Source organism: Ranitomeya imitator, chromosome 4 (genome assembly GCF_032444005.1).
Source record: "Ranitomeya imitator isolate aRanImi1 chromosome 4, aRanImi1.pri, whole genome shotgun sequence".
In the NCBI taxonomy this organism is placed as follows: Eukaryota; Metazoa; Chordata; class Amphibia; order Anura; family Dendrobatidae; genus Ranitomeya; species Ranitomeya imitator.
In genome coordinates this window covers 424267913-424291076 of record NC_091285.1, presented here as the reverse complement: position 1 = coordinate 424291076, position 23164 = coordinate 424267913, and the positions used below count along the sequence as shown (strand labels likewise).

The window sequence follows — 23164 nt, the reverse complement described above, 5'->3', positions numbered from 1 at the left end:
ATACTGATGACACAAAAAAACAATGTGTGTGCATGAGATATCTGAAATCTCATAGGCTTTGCTGGTACTGTAAAAAGCAGCTGAAAATTAGCATAAAAAAGTAGCAAAAAAATGCAGAAAAAAACGTCCTGTGTGAACTTACCCTAACAATGTTATTCATGGCGAATAACATTATTATTATTAGGAACATCTGGTTCCTAAGCAATCAGTGAATGAAACCTATCGTATGTCCCAGCTATTCCTAATCTATCGCGTATACTGAACACCAGCTCATGTCATTATTCCACAAAATTCACCCCTATGTGCGAGATGTAGAGTGGATTCTGAACCCTCCTTCACATGATGAAGTTTTGCCCAACATACTTTTATGGGGAATGGTTGACAAGATCACCATAATCTATTGGGATCCTCTTGATCCCCAAAGGTATGTAATCTTGGTTATGTGGAAGATATGTGACCACATGGGTAAAGCTGCTGTGGCCAGACTTCAAAAGTAAACCGATTGCTGCATATGGAAAAATATGTCCATTATAAGAGAGGAACTTTGGCAAAAACAGGATTTTTGGTTGCTTACCGTAAAATCTGTTTCTCGGAGCCTTCATTGGGGGACACAGGAACCATGGGTGTATGCTGCTGCCACTAGGAGGCTGACACTATGCAAATAAAAAGTTAGCTCCTCCTCTGCAGTGTACACCCTACCGACAGGAAGTAGGATATTCAGTTAGTGAGAAAGCAGTAGGAGAAGCAACGTGTAAAAGAGGAATAATAATAATAAACTTTATTCACATAGCGCCAACAAATTCCACGGTGCTCCATAGATTAACAGTTTCAAACACTCAAAGAGTGTTCAAAGAACTCAAACGTATACAGTAAACAGAGCTGTTCAACTTGGGAGGGTGCTGTGTCCCCCAATGAAGGCTCCGAGAAACAGATTTTACGGTAAGCAACCAAAAATCCTGTTTTCTCTATCGCCTTTCATTGGGGGACACAGGAACCATGGGACGTCCCAAAGCAGTCCCTGGGGTGGGAAAAACAGACTTCCATCAGGTCCGAGGACTCACCACTGCTGCCTGCAGGATCCTCTTCCCAGGCTGGAGTCCGCCGTAGTTCGGCGAAACGTGTGGATGGAAGACCAGGTTGCCGCTTTGCAAAGCCGTCGGCAAAAGCCCCGTGACGTACCGCACTGTAAGCGCCGACTGCCCGGGTAGAGTGAGCTTTATCTCAGGAGGAGGCACTCTTGTTCTTGACCCGGTAAGCTTCGAAAGTTGCCGTTCTGATAGAGTGAGCAATAGTCGCCTTGGAAACCGGCAGGCCTCTACGCACGCCATCAGGGATGGCGAAAAGAGAATCCATCTTTCGGAAAGCGGCTGTGCTAGCCAGGGAGATCCTCACTGCCCTGACGAGGTCCAGCCTGTTCAACGATCACTCCAGAGGATGAGTCGGAGCTGGACAAAGGAAAGGTAGAACGATGCCCTCGTTGAGGTGGAAAGATGAAAACCACCCCAAGAAAGAAAGGAAGGAAGGAAGGAAGGAAGGCGGAGGCCTGGGACCACCTTGTTCTGGTGGAAAATCAAGAAAGGAGGTCGGCAAGAAATGGCCGCCAACTCGAAAACACGGCGGATCGAAGAGATGCATTTGAGAAAGGCCACCTTCCGAGATAGAACTGACAGGGAAAACTCCTTGAGAGGCTCAAAGGGGGAACAACCAACACAACCTTTAAATCCCATGAATCCACAGAGGCCCTGTACGGAGGGACAGTGTGGGCTACTCCTTGAAGGAAGGTCGTAATCTGTGGCTGAGAAGATAACGTCTTCTTAAAAGAGAAGAAGAGCGCAGGAAACTGGCCCTTTAGGGAACTGAGAACGAAGCCCGAATCCAGTCCTGCCTGAAGGAAAAACCAAATGGAAGGCAGGGAAAAAGGACATAAGAGAAAAGCGGTTGGACTCGCATCTACGAAAGTATGCCCTCCAGGTAGGATAGTAAATCCTGCAAGAAGACGAAGGCTTCCCAGCCTGAATTATAGAGTGGCTCATCTGGGCCGAAAGGCCGGACGCTCTTAGAACTGTGGAGTCCACAGCCACACTGTTAAACTGAGCGACCGATAATTCGGGTGGCAGATCGGACCCTGAGACAGCATATCGGGTCCGTTTGGAAGGCACCAGGGGTGTCCACGAGAAGATTGACGATGTCTGCAGACCAAGACCTCCTGTGCCAATCCAGGACGATCAGAATGACCGGCACCCATCCCGCCTTGATCTTTTTCGACAGCTTGGAAAAGCAAGGGAAGGCGTGGGAACCGATAGGGGAGCACGAACTGCGACCAAGGAATGGCCAGAGTGACAACACCACTGTGAGAGGATCACGGGACCCTGGGCCGACCCGAGGGGCCTTCCTGTTCAATCAGGACGCCATGAGGTCCACCTCTGGAGTCCCCCATTGAAGGGCAATCCGAAAGGAAACCTCCTGAAGAACCCTTCCCCCGCCGCGAGGCCCTCGCGGCCGAGGAAGTCGGCGGCCTAAAAGTCCATGCCGGGGACATGCACTGCGGAGCTCACCAGGACCGTTGCCTCTGTCCAAAGGAGGATCCTGGAATCTCAGCCGAGGCCAGGGAACGCCGAGTCCACCCCTGGTGGTAGACATATGCCACTGCTGTGTCATTGTCTGTCTGGATTCGAATTGGCAGGCTGCTGAGAATCCTTACCCAGTGAAGGAAAGACAGAAAGATGATCCGGAACTCGAGGACATTGATCGGCCAAGAGGACTCCTGCGCCGACCAACAACCCTGAAAGAACAGGAAACAAAGCCCCGCGCCTCCGCCGAGCGGGCTGGCGTCCGTCGTCACCACCTGCCAGGGAACTGGAAGGAAGGCTGTGAAGGATCTACTCTGGGATAAGAGAAGTGACCTCGGCCACCAGTCGAGGAACCGTTTGACCCGGGAGAAAGCCGGATCGGATGATGCAGAGAAAAGACAGACCTGTCCCCTGTGATAGAATAGCCTGGCGAAGAAGTCTTGAATGAAACGGGCGAAGGGAAAATTGCTTCCGATGTTGCAACCAACCTCCTTAGGGCCTTCAAGGCCCGTCGGAGAAGAGGGGAGCCGAAAACCCTCGAGCAAGCGAACTTCCTTACAAAGGAGGGATATCCTGTCTTCGGGAAGGAAGACTCTGGTCCGACAAGTATCGAAGAACATGCCCGGAGATACGAGGTGCTGAACAAGATGGAACTTCTTCCTGTTGACGAGCCACCCACAACGGCTAGAATGTCGGGAAAGATGGATAGACTTTCGGGAGCCTGAAACCGAAATTCCTGAGCCTCCATGGAAGCGATTACTGAACGAGGGAATATCATCCTGAAGTGTCTCCGACGAAACTTCCTGTTCAGCAGATTGAGATCCGGACTGGGACGAACCTTGTCGTTCTCTGTCAGTACAAAAGGATTCGAAGAGAAGCCTGTGAACCGTTGAACCGTTCCAGTTCTGGGACGGGAACGATTACCCCGGATTTAAGGAGGGAAACAATGGCAGTAAAGAAACCCGGGACTAGAGCGGGGTCTCTTGGAGGTTGGGATTTGAAGAAAACGATCCCAGGACCGTGAAATGAAGATTTTGTATCTAGAGGGAACAAGTGCCCTGGCCCATGCGTCCTCTACGGAGGAGACCCAGACGTCCCTGAGGAACAGAAGATGGTTGCCCAGCCTGAGAAACGGGCTGGGGTCTAGTCGTGGGTCATGCCTAGGTGGAACTTCCAGTCCTGGACCTGGATAATCCGCCTTAGGAGTAGCGGGCACGCCAGGAAAGAGTGAGACGAAGAATACCTTCTTCTCTTAACGTGCCTGTGGCCTCCGCTGTTGCGAAGAGGAATCTGATGCCGCGAAACTACGAAAAAGGTCGAAAAGACCGAAGTAGTCGCCTAAGGGAAAGTGGGCGAGGTCTGGAGAAGGGGACTGGTGCCGCCAGTGGCGTCCTTAATAATTTGGTCCAGCTTGGAACCGAAAGGACGTGAACCTTGAAAAGACAGGCTCGTAAGGAACTTCTTTGATGACTCTTGAGCCAAACAGTGCGACGGCTGGCAACAACATCACTGGGCGCCTGAGCGGCAGAAGACGCGACGTCCAGGGAACCAATTATTCCCCTGCGTGAGTAATCTGGGTGGCAAGTTCCGCCAGCCGGCCTGATGGAGCTCCAGCTTGAATGCCCCAACGGAGTTGTTTAGCCCCTCAGATACAGACTTTGAAACCCAAGTGGAAGCCAAAGTCGGGCATTGGGATGATGCGGCAGGTTTCGAAAGCCGACTTCACGAAGGATTCCATGATCCAATCGATGGAATCTTTCAGAGCCGCCCCACCGGACAGTATAAGGACTGTGTTGGTGGCAAGTCTAGCAGCCGACGGATCCACAGGGGGAGAGGTCGTTCTCTAACGCCTCTCAATCCGGTTGGCAATGAGATCCGGAGGAAAGAGATTATGAGACTCCAAGACGCTTGTCTCATTGAGAACGTCTGGTCGAATTCGCTCTTTCTCTGGCCAGAAGCTCCTCGAATTCAGGATGAGGAGCCAATACCTTGGGAGGTAGTTTAGACCGTCTAAACGAAACCGCCTGATCTGCGGGTTTCGTAGAGGAATCTTTGATGCCACAGGTCTGATTGGTCGCTCCAATGAGGCTTTGAACCATATCCCTCATGTTAGCGATTTGGTTCGAACCCGGCCCCAAATTATCCTCCGAAGGCGCATCAGAGAAAACCTCGCCTGACTCCGGGGGGAAAGGCCAGGGGGAAGTCGACCACAGAGAAGGACTGTGGGGCGAAGTGGACCGAGAAGAGAACTCAGACCAGCGTTCCTGTCTGGATCTTTCGCGGCCTGTATTAGAAGTCTCGGACGGAGCTTCTTGCGACCCGCTGGCTACTACGGAAGTCTGTAGGGGCAACCGATCTAGCACGGACACAAGGGTCTGGGACACCCGTGTGAGATCCGCTACTGATAGAGTGGCAGGGGGGGGGGGGGTCCTGGGCGGTGAGCATAATGTGGATTGCTGCAGGCCTGCCTGAGAAAAGGTAGGAGGCCGGAAGCGAACTCCCGTAAAAATATACCGAACGGGTCCGAGCAAAAATTCAGAAGGGAAGAGTATCAGTCTGCGGTGCAGAGCTACTCACGGCAGACGCTGCGGTGGGCATAAGGCGAACACGCAAAGTGTTAGACTAAGGCAGAAGAGGGAGAACAAAAGCGACTTCCCTTAAGATTAGACATGGCGATGAAGAAGCCAGAAGGTTAGTACTCACGACAGGTGATGGATGGAAAGCTGCACCTCATGATGTGGATGGTCCTTAACGCAGGGGTGCAGGCAGACAGAGCAGACTTCTGGGACACTCTTCTGTCCAGGACCGGCTGCAATGCTGAGCCGCAAGGGATGAGGACGCCAGGCTATGCGCTTTGAGGAGCCAGCGCAAAGCGGTCCTGGTGCCGAAAAACCACTTCAGGGGCGCAGGAGAAAGTGGGCGGGGCTAACCGCCAGGATGGCGCTGGTGGGCGGGGCTCACCGACTTGAACCAGTCGGGCGGGAGAAAAGCCCGCCTGATGTAAGGAGGAAGTGGCGGAGTCGCGGCCGGAAGTAGGCCCCGGGGGAAGCCGGGGCCTAAATTAGAGGCCGGCGTCCACCGGTGCAAGACCGCGGCGCCGGAGCTGTGCGCCGCGGGTATGAAGCGGCGGGGCAGCCTGGGACAAAGGCATCGCGGCCGCAGAGAGCGGCCGGAGAAGCGTGGCTGCAGGGGCCCGAAGCGGCCTGCAAATGCCGCCGCGCTGGCAAAGATGGCAGGGGAGCCGCCACGCTGGCACAGATGGCGCTAAGGGCGGCCGGAACGTACGGTCGCAGGGGCCAGAAGCGGCGCGGCGGCCTGCAAACGCCGCCGCGCTGGCACAGATGGCAGGGGAGCCGCCGCGCTGGCACAGATGGCAGGGGAGCCGCCGCGCTGGCACAGATGGCGCTAAGGGCGGCCGGAATCGTACGGTCGCAGGGGCCAGAACAGGAAGCAGAACGGCCGCAGCTATGGAAGCGGCGCGGCAGACAGAAAAGCACGGCCGCCGTGCGGTAAAGGGATCTCGGCCCGTGCGCGCGGATAAAAAGGCCCCTGCAACTGCGTGCAGCTGCCCGTGCAAACGGGCGACGACCAGTGGGATCCCCCCCTTAGAAGATCTGTATGGGGTGGGATGGAATGGGGAAAATACTCACCTTAAATATCCCACGTCGTTACTAACCTGAAGAGGAATGAGACGTCCAGGGAGCTGATGGACGTCCTCGTCTCCGCAACCGACAGGCTCTGGTGGGCGAGTGGGTGGGGGACGGAGCCAGGACCGGACTTCTAAGCACGCTTGTGTGCTAGGATCTTGGTCCTGGTGAGGGATCTATGAGGATACGGGGTGGCAGTACACGCCGTACTCATAGTCCGCACTGTGGGACTACAGGTGTGACTGTTCACCCTGTATCCCTCTGGAAAAACCTGAAAAGAAACGACGCACATTGAGGTAGATAAGGGTCTAATGAAAGACCCGTGTCCACCTCCTACTGACACTAAGCTAAACTGAATATCCTACTTCCTGTCGGTAGGGTGTACACTGCAGAGGAGGAGCTAACTTTTTATTTGCATAGTGTCAGCCTCCTAGTGGCAGCAGCATACACCCATGGTTCCTGTGTCCCCCAATGAAAGGCGATAGAGAAATATGAAATTGTGGGCTCCATGGTTGGAAACGCCTGGGCTGGCACCAGACTCACAAGAGATAGAGCTTTGGGGAGCAGCTTGGAGTCTAATCTCTAGCCAAGTCATCATTTAATGAGGGATTTTCTTTACCATTACCTGATACTGTTATGCCATTAGTTGGATTTATAACAAACTAATAAAGCATATCAACCTAAGTTGGCTGCACTGTATCAATTAACATAGGATTCTCATCTGCGGTCTTAATATTGAATTCTGTCTATCCTTGACATCTATCATGACGCAATACTCACATGTGGAAAGGGGGAGGTGGTTTTGTGCTTTATGATTACTTGTTTGTATATTTGAAACAAAACTTTAATAAAAATTACTTTATTAAAAAAAAAAAAAAAAATTACTGTATATACTCGAGTATAAGCTGAGATTTTCACCTGCTCTCCGTTCTGGGTACCGCTCCGTCTTCAGCAGTGACGCTAAGGTCAGAGGGCGCGGTGATTTGTTAGTGCGCGCCCTCTGCCTGAAAGTCAGTGCAGAAGACGCTGAAGATGGAGTGGCGCCGGAACGAGGTCAGGTGAATATTGAAAGTGTCGGGGGCTTGAGCGACAGAGAGGTGAGTATGTGATTTTTTTTGTTATCGCAGCAACAGCAAACGGGGCAAGAGTCTGTATGGAGCGTCTATGGGGCCATAACGTTTGTGCAGCACTATATGGGGCAATATCTTTATGGAGCATCTTATGGGGCCATAATTAACGTTTGTAGAGCATTATATGGGGCAAGTGTCTGTATGAAGCATCTTATGGGGCCATAATCAAGGTTTGTGCAGCACTATATGGGGCAAATATCTTTATGGAACATCTTATGGGGCATAAATCAACATTTATGCAGCATTATATTGGGCAAATGTGTCTATGGAGCATCTTATGGGGCCATTATTAACCTTTATGCAAGATTATATGGGGCATATTTTAATATGGAGCATCTTATGGGGCCATCAAACTTTATGGAGCATTATATGGGGCTCCTGATTCAATATGGATATTCAAAAACACAACCTACTGAATTAATTACTTTTATTGGTATCTATTTTTTACTTTTGACATTTACCGGTAGCTGCTGCATTTCCCACCCTAGGCTTATACTCGAGTCATTAAGTTTTCCCAATTTTTTTGGCAAAATTAGGGGGGTTGGGTTATACTTGGGTCAGCTTATACTCGAGTATATACGGTAGGCAACGTCATCCTCCAGCTGCCAGGCTTCTTCTGCCTTCAGTGAGGGAGCAAACATCATAGGATTTTACAACACTCGCTCCAACACTGAAAAGACAGTAGCTAGGAGCGACGTTGCACGCTGCATATTTTAGTGAATCCCACAGCACAGACTTCGGTCGGTCAGTGTTGTAGGTCATCAGTAAAACCCACTCAGACATTTAAGGAGCATACTGCAGAGTGCTGCGCTGTAATTGCTTTCTTGATAAAGTGGCCGTACGCAACAATTACAGATAAACGCTTAACAGAATAGGTAATATAATCGTATAGATACGTACATGTGGATCTTGGTCTTTTTTCATATCCACGTTGGTTTTCCTGAGGTCACTTATGTCATCCAGACTCAGAAACTACAACAGAAGGAAAGTAACCGTTACGGGATTTAGACAACAAAGAATGTGGTTTTAAAGCTAATCCAACTATAAAAGATCTATGAATGCTAATATTATGTGTCATTTACTATATGGCTATAAAAAAAAAAAAAAAAAAAAAAAAAAAAACTACTGGGCATGCACTATCCCTATTAACGACACTGGATTAATAAAACATGCTTAACCCCTTCCCAAAATATGACATACCATTGCATCATATGTCATGACCCTATTTTTGAAGCAGGCTCAGGAGCAGAATCTGCATGTTTCACAGATAAGGTAGTGTTATACAACCATTATATGCGTCTATCAGTAGATTGAGCAAAGCCCTGCCTACTCCTGTTAACCTCTTAAATGCAGCCACCAAGCTAACAAACAAGGTGGAACATCACTCATTGTGCCCATAAGCCCCATCATCTTCCATGTGAAGTTATTGCGGGGTGCCATTGAGTTGCCATGTGCCATGGCAGCTCGGGGCCTACTGAATGTGCCTGGTAGCTGCCATGACAGTGCTCATATGAAGACCAGCGTACAGTTCAGAATGTTTCCAATGGAATGAGCCATGACTCAATGGGGAGGGGCACTCTAAACTTTGTTCTATAAGCCTCCAGAACGTTTTTGAAGCGACCAGACCACTTTGAGGACATTATTGGGGTAACAAAAAGCACCCAAGTGTCTGAAAGGAGCAGTCATAAACAGGTAGAGCCACTGGACCATACAGGACACTGACCTTCCTCTGGAAGCAGCAGAACTAAACAATCAGATCTCCTTGGCCAGGGAATCTCTTGTACACGTCCCAACACTCTGCTCTATGCTGTCCTTACAGCCGCAACTGCCATCACCTTCCGACGGACACTGTGGTTCAGGAATGGCGAACGGACGCTGCGTCCTTCATATCTCTGCCGTACCAGACCGGGTGCTTATTTGGCAAGAAGGCGTATTATTAGCTTATCTATGACACTACAGGAGAAAACAAAATTCCCTCCTGGCAAAAGTCTACGCTTCCTTTTTTCGTCAACAAAAACGTTTCCGATCCTTTCGTAGGAGGACGTCTATTACTGTCTTGCCATATCTGGCTCTCTGTCTTTTATGACTTATGAGCCAGTCTCCTGGTGTCTTTCACTCAAGACAATGTTTCCTCTCGGTCTACAGCACGGGTCGTCTCTGGAGAAAGAAGGACAGAGCGGTATGGCCCAACCTGGATCTGAAGCTACTCAACGTACAAGAGGGAGTACAGTAGCATCCATCGACATCCGAGATGCTTACCTTCATATCTCGCTCTTTCCGACTCAAGGTTCCTGCGTCTCGCTGTCCAAGAGGATCACTTCCTATTTAACCTTCGTCCGGCTGAGTAGGTACAATTGTAACTATGTAGTTTAACCCCTTTACCCCCAAGGGTGGTTTGCACGTTAATGACCGGGCCAATTTTTACAATTCTGACCACTGTCCCTTTATGAGGTTATAACTCTGGAACGCTTCAACGGATCCCGGTGAATCTGACATTGTTTTCTCGTGACATATTGTACTTCATGATAGTGGTAAAATTTCTTTGATATTACCTGCGTTTATTTGTGAAAAAAACGGAAACATGGCGAAAATTTTGAAAATTTTGCAATTTTCCAACTTTGAATTTTTATGCAATTAAATCACAGAGATATGTCACACAAAATACTTAATAAGTAACATTTCCCACATGTCTACTTTACATCAGCACAATTTTGGAACCAAAATTTTTTTTGTTAGGGAGTTATAAGGGTTAAAAGTTGACCAGCAATTTCTCATTTTTACAACACCATTTTATTTTAGGGACCACATCTCATTTGAAGTCATTTTGAGGGGTCTATATGATAGAAAATACCCAAGTGTGACACCATTCTAAAAGCTGCACCCCTCAAGGTTCTCAAAACCACATTCTAGAAGTTTATTAACCCTTCAGGTGTTTCACAGGAATTTTTGGAATGTTTAAATAAAAATTAACATTTAACTTTTTTTCACAAAAAATTTACTTCAGCTCCAATTTGTTTTATTTTGCCAAGAGTTACAGGAGAAAATGGACCCCAAACCTTGTTGTACAATTTGTCCTGAGTACGCCGATACCCCATAAGTGGAGGTAAACCACTGTTTGGGCGCATGACAGAGCTTGGAAGCGAAGGAGCGCCATTTGACTTTTTAATGCAAAATTGACTGGAATTGAGATGGGACGCCATGTTGCGTTTGGAGAGCCACTGATGTTCCTAAACATTGAAACCCCCCACAAGTGACACCATTTTGGAAAGTAGACCCCCTAAGGAACTTATCTAGAGGTGTGGTGAGCACTTTGACCCACCAAGTGCTTCACAGAAGTTTATAATGCAGAACCGTGAAAATAAAAAATATTTTTTTTTTTTTTCACAAAAATTATCTTTTCGCCCCCAATTTTTTATTTTACCAAGGGTAAGAGAAGAAATTGGAACCAAAAAGTTGTTGCACATTTTGTCCTGAGTACTCTGATACCCCATATGTGGGGGTAAACCACTGTTTGGGCGCATGGGAGAGCTCGGAAGGGAAGGAGCGCCGTTTGACTTTTCAATGCAAAATTCACAGGAATTGAGATGAGACGCCATGTTGCGTTTGGAGAGCCACTGATGTGCCTAAATATTGAAACCCCCCACAAGTGACACCATTTTGGAAAGTAGACTCCCTAAGGAACTTATCTAGATGTGTGGTGAGCACTTTGACCCACCAAGAGCTTCACAGAAGTTTATAATGCAGAGCCGTAAAAATAAAACAAAAATTTTTTCCCACAAATATTTTTTAGCCCCCAGTTTTGTATTTTCCCGAGGGTAACAGGAGAAATTGGACCCCAAAATTTGTTGTGCAATTTGTCCTGAGTGCGCTGATACCCCATATGTGGGGGGGAACCACCGTTTGGGCGCATGGGAAGGCTCAGAAGGGAAGGAGCGCCATTTGAAATACAGACTTAGATGCAATGGTCTGCAGGCGTCACATTGCGTTTGCAGAGCCCCTAATGTACCTAAACAGTAGAAACCCCCCACAAGTGACCCCATATTGGAAACTAGACCCCCCAAGGAACTCATCTAGATGTGTTGTGAGAACTTTGAGCCCCCAAGTGTTTCACTACAGTTTCTAACGCAGAGCCGTGAAAATAAAAAAAAAAAAATTCCCCCCAAAGTTATTTTTTAGCCCCCAGTTTTGTATTTTCTCGAGGGTAACAGGAGAAATTGGACCCCAAAATTTGTTGCCCAATTTGTCCTGAGTGCGCTGATGCCCCATATGTGGGGGGGAACCACCGTTTGGGTGCATAGGAGGGCTCGGAAGGGAAGGAGCGCCATTTGGAATGCAGACTTAGATGGAATGGTCTGCAGGCGTCACATTGCGTTTGCAGAGCCCCTAATGTACCTAAACAGTAGAAACCCCCCACAAGTGACCCCATATTGGAAACTAGACCCCCCCACGAACTTATCTAGATGTGTTGTGAGAACTTTGAGCCCCCAAGTGTTTCACTACAGTTTATAACGCAGAGCCGTGAAAATTAAAAAATCTTTTTTTCCCCACAAAACTTATTTTTTAGCCCCCAGTTTTGTATTTTCCCAGGGGTAACAGGAGAAATTGGACCCCAAAAGTTGTTGTCCAATTTGTCCTGAGTACGCTGATACCCCATATGTTGGGGTAAACTCCTGTTTGGGCACACGGGAGAGCTCGGAAGGGAAGGAGCACTGTTTTACTTTTTCAACGCAGAATTGGCTGGAATTGAGATCGGACGCCATGTCGCGTTTGGAGAGCCCCTGATGTGTCTAAACAGTGGAAACCCCCCAATTATAACTGAAACCCTAATCCAAACACACCCCTAACCCTAATTCCAACGGTAACCCTAACCACACCTCTAACCCAGACACACCCCTAACCCTAATCCCAACCCTATTCCCAACCGCAAATGTAATCCAAACCCTAACCCTAACTTTAGCCCCAACCCTAACTGTAGCCTTAACCCTAACTGTAGCCTTAACCCTAACTGTAGCCTTAACCCTAACTGTAGCCTTAACCCTAGCCCTAATCCTAACCCTAGCCCTAACCCTAGTCCTAACCCTAACCCTAGCCCTAACCATAACCCTAGCCCTAACCCTAACCCTAGCCCTAACCCTAGCCCTAACCCTAGCCCTAACCCTAATGGGAAAATGGAAATAAATACATTTAATTTTTTTTTATTTTTCCCTAACTAAGGGGGTAATGAAGGGGGGTTTGATTTACTTTTATAGCGGGTTTTTTAGCGGATTTTTATGATTGGCAGCCGTCACTCACTGAAAGACGCTTTTTATTGCAAAAAATATTTTTTGCGTTACCACATTTTGAGAGCTATAATTTTTCCATATTTGAGTCCACAGAGTCATGTGAGGTCTTGTTTTTTGCGGGACGAGTTGACGTTTTTATTGGTAACACTTTCGGGCACGTGACATTTTTTGATCGCTTTTTATTCCGATTTTTGTGAGGCAGAATTAGCAAAATCCAGCTATTCATGAATTTATTTTGGGGGAGGCGTTTATACCGTTCCGCGTTTGGTAAAATTGATAAAGCAGTTTTATTCTTCGGGTCAGTACGATTACAGAGACACCTCATTTATATCATTTTTTTTTATGTTTTGGCGCTTTTATACGATAAAAACTATTTTATAGAAAAAATAATTATTTTTGCATCGCTTTATTCTGAGGACTATAACTTTTTTATTTTTTTTGCTGATGTTGCTGTATGGTGGCTCGTTTGTTGCGGGACAAGATGACGCTTTCAGCGGTACCATGGTTATTTATATCTGTCTTTTTGATCGCGTGTTATTCCACTTTTTGTTCGGCGGTATGATAATAAAGCGTTGTTTTTTGCCTCTTTTTTTTTCTTACGGTGTTTACTGAAGGGGTTAACTAGTGGGCCAGTTTTATAGGTCGGGTCGTTACGGACGCGGCGATACTAAATATGTGTACTTTTATTGTTTTGTTTTTCTTATTTAGATAAAGAAATGTATTTATGGGAAAATTATTATTTTTTTTTTTTTTTTATTTTTTTTACACACATTTGTAAAAAAATTTTTTTTACTTTTTTACTTTGTCCCAGGGGGGGACAATACAGATCGGTGATCTGCCAGTTTGCACAGCACTCTGTCAGATCACCGATCTGTCAAACAGCGCTGCAGCGTTACCAAGTGCCTGCTCTGAGCAGGCACTTGGTAAGCCACCTCCCTCCCTGCAGGACCCGGATCCGCGGCCATCTTGGATCCGGGACTTGCTGCAGGGAGGGAGGTAAGAGACCCCCGGAGCAACGCGATCACATCGCGTTGCTGCAGGTGTCTCAGGGAAGCACGCAGGGAGCCCCCTCCCTGCGCGATGCTTCCCTGCACCGCCGGCACATCGCGATCATGTTTGATCGCGGTGTGTCAGGGGTTAATGTGCCGGGGGCTGTCCGTGAACGCTCCTGGCACATAGTGCCGGATGTCAGCTGCGATAAGCAGCTGACACCCGGCCGCGATCGGCCGCGCTCCCCCCGTGAGCGCGGCCGATCGCCTATGACGTACTATTCCGTCCTTGGGAATTAAAGCCCACCCCACATGGACGGAATAGTACGTCTAATGGCAGAAAGGGGTTAAAAATTGCAATAACTTTTTTTCGAAAAGCCATAGAGGGCTGAAATTTCGTGACATCTCTGCAGTTTTGGTCCAGATTATATTGGCCAAATTTCAATAAAATATATATGAAGGTACAATTGTACCTCTGCAGCCTGTTAACGTTGTAAAATTATGCAGCCTGACGAAGGTTAAGGCTTTGCCTTTCGGCCTCACCGCCGATCCCAGGGCGTTCACAAGGGTCATGATGGTTGTCATGTTCATTCTGCACACTCATGGTGGGGTCTTCCTGTCATACCTAGCGTCCTCCTGATCAATGGGGCAGTCTCTCCAAGCCTGAGCATAGGTGTCCATGTCCCTTTGGACACTTTTTCCGCCTGGGTTGGTGGATAGACTTAAACAGATCTTTCCCGATCCTGCCTCATCAGGTGTCCCCTTTTAGGTATGACACTACACACCTCCCGAGGGTTGGTAATTTTTCCACAAGACAGGGTCATAGCCCTTCAACAGAGGACTCTAGCACCTGGTGGACCTTTGCCTCACTATCAGCTGGGACAGGAATCCATTCTCTTTTCACCATCTATGCCGCTTGTCTCCGATCTCAGGGCCCAGGGGCACTGGTCACATCCGACTTTTGATCAACGGCTTGGAGATCCGGGAGACTCGGTTGTCCCCGAGGCCGTTCCTTAACCCCTGGTGGGTCTCCCCACCTGAATAGAGTTAATTCACAATACGGCTGTGGCGTATATCATTTATCATGGAACCATCCGCAGAAGGGGCGGCAAGGCATGAGGTGGAATACATTCTCCACTTGGTCGAGATGTCATACTAGTCATCTCAGCAGTTCACATCTCTATGGTGGGAAGCAGGGCATCAGACTTCCTCAGCAGTCAGGGTTTTGTCTTGGGAGATTCAGGATGGGGACCTGAGTGCATCATGGCTAAATGCCAGAGTACCTGGGCTCAAAGCCGGCTCCGGGATCCAGAGGTCATTGGTGCGGATACACCTTCCATTCATGGCGTCAGATTGATCCCGTTAGTTCCGAGGGTCATCAGTACAATCAAGGCGGCAGGGATTCCAGCTATCATTGTCTCTCTGGACTGGACTCGGTACATGGAGTTGGCGCAGCGCGTCGTCAATGCCCCCTGGCGGCCATTGGATTGTCCAGAATGGCTCTTCCAGGGCCCGATCTGCCACCAGGGCCCGATCTGCCACCAGTGCCCTGTGTTTAACCCCTTCCCAACCTTTGACGCCACGTAGGCGTCATGAAAGTCGGTGCCAATCTGACCTATGACGCCTATGTGGCGTCATGGAAAGATCGCGTCCCTGCAGATCGGGTGAAAGGGTTAACTCCAATTTCACCCGATCTGCAGGGACAGGGGGGAGTGGTACTTTAGCCCAGGGAGGGTGGCTTCACCCCCCCCATGGCTACGATCACTCTGATTGGTTGTTGAAAGTGAAACTGCCAATCAGAGCGATTTATAATATTTCACCTAAAAAACTGGTAAAATATTATAACCCAGCCATGGCCGATGCTGCAATATCATCGGCCATGACTGGAAACACTGGTGTACCCCCTGCCACCGATCGACTCCCCAGCCCTTCGATCTATGTTCCGCTCCCCTCCGCCGTCCTGTCCGCTCCCCCGTCCTCCTGCCCGCTCCCCCCGTGCTCCGATACCACCCCCCGTCCTCCGATCCACCCCCCCCCCCACCCCCCCATGCTCAGATCTCCCCCCCTTATACTTACCGAGCCTCCCGGTGTCCGTCCGTCTTCTCCCTGGGTGCCGCAATCTTACAAAATGGCGGGCGCATGCGCAGTGCGCCCGCCGAATCTGCTAGATTCGTTCCAGGTATATTTTGATCACTGTGATATAACCTATCACAGTGATCAAAATAAAAAAAATAGTAAATGACCCCCCCCCCCCCCCCCCCCCCTTTATCACTCCCATAGGTAGGGCCAATAATAAAAAAAAGAAAATATTTTTCTTTTTTTTACCACTAGGGTTAGGGTTAGGGTTAGATTTAGGGTATTTGCACACGGTGCGGATTTGGCTGCGGATCCGAGGCGGATTGGCCGCTGCGAATTCGTAGCAGTTTTCCATCAGGTTTACAGTACCATGTAAACCTATGGAAAACCAAAACCGCTGTGCCCATGGTGTGGAAAATACCGTGCGGAAACGCTGCGTTTTATTTTCAATGTCAATTTTGTGCGGATTCCGCAGCGTTTTACACCTGTTCCTCAATAGGAATCCACAGGTGAAATCCCCACAAAAAAACCTCACACGAATCCGCAACGTGGGCACATAGCCTTAGAGTTAGGGTTGGAATTAGGGCTATGGATGGAAATAGGGTTAAGATTAGGGTTAGGTTTATGGATAGGGTTAGGGGTGTGTTGGGATTAAAGTTGTGGTTAGGTTTGGGATTAGGGTTGGGATTAGGGTTGTGATTGGGGTTATGGCTACAGTTGGGATAAGGGTTAGGGGTGTGATGGGGTTAGTGTTGAAGTTAGTATTGACGGGTTTCCACTGTTTAGGCACATCAGGGGTCTCCAAACGCAACATGGCGCCACCATTGATTCCAGCCAATCTTGCGTTCAAATAGTCAAATGGTGCTCCCTCCCTTCCGAGCCCCGACGTGCGCCCAAACAGTGGTTTACCCCCACATATGGGGTACCAGCGTACTCAGGACGAACTGGGCAACAACTATTGGGGTCCAATTTCTCCTGTTACCCTTGCGAAAATAAAAAATTGCTTGCTAAAACAATTTTTGAGGAAAGAAAAATTATTTTTTATTTTCACGGCTCTGCGTCAAACTTCTGTGAAGCACTTGGGGGTTGAAAGTGCTCACCACATATCTAGATAAGTTCCTTTCGGGGTCTAGTTTCCAATATGGGGTCACTTGTGGGGGGTTTCTACTGTTTAGGCACATCAGGGGCTCTGCAAATGCAACGTGACGCCCGCAGACCATTCCATCAAAGTCGGCATTTCAAAAGTCACTACTTCCCTTTCGAGCCCCGACGTGTGCCCAAACAGTGGTTTACCCCCACATATGGGGTACCAGCGTACTCAGGACAAACTGGGCAACAACGATTGGGGTCTAATTTCTTTTGTTACCCTTGTGAAAATAAAAAATTGCTTGCTAAAACAATGTTTGAGGAAAGAAAAATTTTTTATTTTCACGGCTCTGCGTTATAAACTTCTATGAAGCACTTGGGGTTTAAAGTGGTCACCGCACATCTAGATTAGTTCCATGGGAGGTCTAGTTTCCAAAATGGGGTCACATGTGGGGGAGCTCCAATGTTTAGGCACACAGGGCCTTTCCAAACGCGACATGGTGTCCGCTAACGATTGGAGCTAATTTTTCATTCAACAAGTCAAATGGCACTCCTTCCCTTCCGAGCCCTGCCGCGTGCCCAAACAGTGGTTTACCCCCACATGTGAGGTATCAGTGTACTCAGGAGAAATTGCCCAATAAATTTTAGGATCCATTTTATCCTGTTGCCCATGTGGAAATGAACAAATTGAGGCTAAATGAAATTTTTTGTGGAAAAAAAGTACTTTTTCATTTTTACGGATCAATTTGAGAAGCACCTGGGGGTTCAAAGTGCTCACTATGCATCTAGATAAGCTCCTTGGGGGGGTCTAGTTTCCAAAATGGGGTCACTTGTGGGGAAGCTCCAATGTTTAGGCACACGGGGGCTCTCCAAACGCGACATGGTGTCCACTAAAGATTGGAGCCAATTTTTCATTGAAAAAGTCAAATGGCGCTCCTTCCCTTTCAGAGCCCTGTCGTGCACCCAGACAGTGGTTCCCCCCCACATATGAGGTATCGGCGTACTCAGGACAAATTGTACAATAACGTTTGGGGTCCAGTTTCTCTTTTTACCCTTGGGAAAATAAAAAAATTGTTGCTAAAACATTTTTGTGACTAAAAAGTTAAATGTTAATTTTTTCCTTCCATGATGCTTCTGCTGCTGTGAAGTACCTGAAGGGTTAATAAACTTCTTGAATGTGGTTTTGAGTACCTTGAGGGGTGCAGTTTTTAGAATAGTGTCACTTTTGGGTGTTTTCAGCCATACAGACCCCTCAAACTGACTTCAAATATGAGGTGGTCCCTTAAAAAAATGGTTTTGTAAATTTTGTTGTAAAAATGAGAAATCACTGGTCAAATTTTAACCTTTTTAACTTCCTGGAAAAAAAAAAATTTGTTTCCAAAATTGTGCTGATGTAAAGTAGACATGTGGGAAATGTTATTTATTAACTACTTTGTGTCACATAACACTCTGGTTTAACAGAATAAAAATTCAAAATGTGAAAATTGCAAAATTTTCAAAATTTTAGCCAAATTTCTATTTTTTTTCACAAATAAACGCAAAAATTATTATTGATCTAAATTTACCACCAACATGAAGCCCAATATGTCACGAAAAAACAATCTCAAAACCGTTAGGATCCGTTGAAGCGTTCGAGTTATTACCTCATAAAGGGACACTGGTCAGAATTGCAAAAAACGGCCAGGTCATTAAGGTCAGAATAGGCTGGGTCATGAAGGGGTTAAAGGCCTGGCCTTTGAATCCTAGGTCCTAACCAGAGTTGGGTTCTCTCGGGAGGCAGTTTCCCCGGTTTCTCGCTCGGAAACCTGCAATCTGGGCACATTTATCAGAACACAGGATAGCATTTTTTGCAGGGTGCAGGGATCGCCGTCATTCTCTCCCTGCTTTCCCCGTTCTGACCTTATCGGTTTTGCTTCAGCGCCGGATTGATTCTAATCTACAAGTGTAGACTTTCTTTCAGGGGGCCTCCTGTGTGGTGCCCCCCCTACAGAGGACCGTTGGACGTCAGGGACCCCATCTTGGTCCTCTCCTTTCCCAGAAGGTGGCAGTCATTGTTGAAACTTCGATCAGGCAGCAATCTGAGCTAACCGATCTTCCAGTCGAGTTCCTTTTCGCTCTTTTTTTTGCCAGAACAGGGTGGTTCTCAAACCGTCCCAGTCCTTTTTAACCAAGGTGGTCTCTTCCTTTTTCCTTAACGAGGACATTGTCCTGCCCTCGTTTTTAACCAGCACCAATACGCTGTTTTCAGAAGGTTCTTGATACTCTAGATCTCATGAGGGCTCTCAGTAGATACATCTCCCAAACGGAGTTCTTCCACAAGACGGACGCCTTATTGGTTCTTCCTGAGGAAACAGGAAGAGACTAGCCGTGCCCAAATCCACAATAGCCAGGTGGATACGCTCAACTATTCAGAAGTCTTACTGCCTCAGACGCAAGCCTACTCCAGTGGGATTAGGGCACTTCATTCGTTTGGTGGATGTTTCCTGGACCATTCGGCACACCCTCAGGCATCGGCAGTCCACTCTGCACACCCTCTCGAAGCACAACAATATTCACACTGAGCCTTCAGCAGATGCGAGTCTGGGAAGACGTTTTTCAGACAGCGGTAATGCATCTCTGGGCTACTGGTGTGTGAGGTTGTCTGTCCTGTTGGTTCCCACCCAGGGACTGCTTTGGGACGTCCCATGGTCCTGTATCCCCCAATGAGGCGAAGGAGAAACAGGGATTTTTGTGTACTCACCGTAAAATACTTTTCTCCGAGCCACTCATTGGGGGACATAGCACCCTTCCTATTGGCCTGATGGCTATGTTTGTGCTTTGGTTTGACATGTTGTATCCATATTTAATGATTTTGATCTCCTACTGCTTTGTCACTGAACTGGTTTGGGCTGGAGCCAGTGGTAGGTGTATACTGCAGAGGAGGAGGAGGAGCTAATTTTGTTATATTCACTTCATGTCAGCCTCCTAGCAGCAGCAGCATACACCCATGGTCCTGTGTTCCCCAATGAGGGGAAGGAGAAAACACCAAGGGAACTCAGCTATGGATATATGAAAATGCGCATCCATTATTTTTATCAGAGAGGAATTATCCTAGCTACAGTGACCATACCACAGATCGCAGGGATTCCATCTGAAACGTAATCTCTTGGGTTTCTTAAAGTCTAGAATGGGTCATACGAGAGCACCCTTTTTGGGAAGTTGTGTGTGTCTAACAGGAAGAATGACTTCTTGTAGGTGAAGGTCGCATATGGCTTGGCATGGAAAAAGTGAGTGTACAAGGTCAGATCTTTGGAGGGGATGAATGCAAGAACCCGTTTGGAAGCAGTAAGGCAAATTCAATCTTACAGCCCAGAGATGCTGCCTCCCTGACCCATATGTCACCAACATGAGCCAACCATATCTTCCTAACGGAGAGAAGACATTCCCCAACCCGAGAAGGTGATACAGGAAGGGTAAACCGACATGCAACGGAAAACCTAGAAATGGAGTGCTTTATACCGCAGCCAAGCCATGAGGGTTTCGGTTGAACAAGGCTGGCCTGAATTTAGAGTGCCGAAAAAACTGTCGAATCCATGGGAAAAAGTCGCAAAAGAAGCAAAACCTCTGGAGGCGCCTAGATGGCGAAACAGAACACTATTGTATCCACCTGGAGCATCCTTGATCGTCTTTTTTAGGTCCTTTCCAAAGAGTCTGTTCCCTGTGAAAGGAAAGCCAGATATGGCCTTTTATTTATGCTGAGTCAGTGGACCAGGATCTAAGCCAAATGGAGAGTCAAACATCCACAGAATTAGCTGCAGGGCAGGCTGCGCTGACACAAAAGCCTTAAGGCCCCGTCACACATAGCGACGCTAAAGCGATCCCGACAACGATACGACCTGTCAGGGATCGTTGCTGCGTCGCTATGTGGTCGCTGGTGAGATGTCAAACAGTGAGATCTCCCCAACGACGCAGCAGCGATGCGGCGACCTGTACAACGATGCTATTTCATGACGATTCAATGGGACGTCCTGTTAACGAGGTCGTTGGTAAGGTGTCAAACACAGCGATGTGTGCTACCCAGCGGGACCTCAACGATCAAAAAATGGTCCAGGCCATTCCGACACGACCAGCGATCTCACAGCAGGGGCCTGGTCGCTGCTACGTGTCACACATAGCGAGATAGTTACCGAGGTCGCTGTTGCGTCACAAAACTTGTGACTCAGCAGTGATCTCGCTAGCGATCTCGCTAGCAATCTCGCTATGTGTGACGGGGGCTTTACAAAAGAACTTTGTGATATGCAGCAATTGAGACAGAGGTCAAGAAAATCCTCCTGAGGAACAACGGACGAATAACCCTGGACAAGTTTTTAGCACAGGTCATAGAGGCCTTAATGATACAGGAGACTGAAAAGGCAGGTCCGTAAGGCAAAGTCTGCCGAGGAAAAGACAGTTGATGAGATACAGCCAATCTGCTTATACAGTGAGGCCTGTGCAAGGTTTTAGAAACCTAAACATACAAGCTTAGCAATGCTTTAGCATATGGAGGACTAGGAGGCATGTGACATAACGGACTACTTAAAGCTGTGGCATGCGCTAACATCACAAGTTAAAAGTGGAGAAAAGAGGGTGATCAGAATAACGAAATGCTCAGCAGGCCCTGTTTCAGGAATACATTATGTGCAACACCAAAACTGACCCGAGAGATAACCTCTAGAAGTGTTTCTCAACTCCAGTCCTCAAGACCCACTAATAGGTCATGTTTTCAGGATGATGAAATTATCACCTGTGCAATACTAAGGATATCCTGAAAACTTGACCTGTTGGTGGGTCTTGAGGACTGGAGTTGAGAAACACTGCTTTAACCAAACACTAGGAGTCTTGGAAGACTAATTTGCATGATCTGTTATGGCCAGGTACTTAAAAGAAACTAGACAGTTTGCTTGTATACAGTACATCAAGTTGTTTAAGTACAATTCTTACCTCATCCTCATCATTTTGCTTTGTAAAGTTAGCATCTTTATCCACTCCATCTTCTCCAACAGAGACTGGCTGCTTATCCCGCCTAAATAAAACATGAGAGTTCATGTAAAAATAAAGACCTGAAAATATAACATTGTACGGGATATAGAAAATAAAAGATTTATAAAAAAAATAAATAAACAACCTACATGTAAAAATGCTGTTTCCTGCTTCAGTTTATCATATTAAGGGAATTAATCATATTAAATACAGTTAGATTATGTTTAAGCATGTAGAAAAAAAAGTTTTTTTTAAATAAAGCCATTTATCTTGTATTTTTAAAACTTGTATAGGGAGGCATGCTTTATTGCTGGTACACATCCTGCCTGCACTGTCAGTATAGAGGTGTGTGCTTTATTAAAGTAGCAAGGATTAGAAGTAAAGAGTTAGAATCTATGGGCACATTTCTGTTTCATCGGTTCAAAAATGGGTATTATACCTACCGATAATTCGGTTTCCAGGAGTCCATCCTGACAGCACTCTGGAGGACGTCCTCCTCCTCCTTGCAGGGACAGGAAACACCACGAGAGGTTAAAAGGTCCCACTCCGCCCCCTTACCCTTAGTGTTTTGACAAGTACCACACCATGGATAAATATATTTAGAATTCTTTATTAACCAAACATTACAGCATATGAATAGTATACATAGGGGTAGAAGTAACGGTGCTGCCTGGATGGACTCCTGGAAACCAAATTATCGGTAGGTATAATACCCATTTTCCAGGACGTCCCCCTGACAGCACTCTGGAGAATACCAAAGAAAACTCTTTTAGGGTGGGACAACTGCCTGGAGAACCTTTCTCCCAAAAGACATTTGCTGGGTTGCTAACACGTCTAATTTATAGTGTTTACAGAATGTGTTTACCCTGGCCCAGGTTGCGGCTTTACAGATTTGTTCTAATGATGCCCCTGCCCGTTCAGCCCATGATGCTGAAATGGCCCTAGTAGAATGGGCTTTAATTCCTACTGGACAATCTACCCCTTCTGATGCATAGGCTTTGGAAATTACTGTAGTGATCCATCTAGCTATAGAGGTTTTGGATGCTTTTTTACCCCTATTTTTACCCCCGAAAAGGATGAATAGATTGGGGTCTATCCTCCAGGTACTAGTGGCCTCTAGATAGTCTAGCACTGCCTGTCTGACATCAAGAGAATGTAAAGATTGTTCTTTTGCATTACAGGGTTTATTGCAAAAGGAGGGTAGAATTATTTCCTGATTTCTGTTTTGTACCGAGGCTACCTTGGGAATAAATGATGGATCTAGTTTTAAGACTATATGATCGTCACGAATCTGGAGGCATGGATCCCTAATTGACAGGGCTTGAATCTCCCCCACTCTTTTGGCCGTCGTAATCGCCACCAAAAAGGCTGTTTTCCAAGTTCGTA

General features: G+C 47.4%; 1 protein-coding gene across 1 annotated transcript in view; it reads right to left on the bottom strand.

The window, feature by feature from the left end:
- Positions 1–23164, bottom strand: part of NCAPH2 (non-SMC condensin II complex subunit H2) — a 205580-nt gene that overhangs the window by 129536 nt on the left and 52880 nt on the right. The window contains exons 5-6 of the mRNA XM_069765477.1: positions 21740–21821; positions 8248–8319 (exon numbers count right to left, since the gene is read on the bottom strand). Of these exons, the coding sequence (XP_069621578.1) occupies positions 8248–8319; positions 21740–21821 (154 nt within the window). The remainder of the gene's footprint in view (positions 1–8247; positions 8320–21739; positions 21822–23164) is intronic.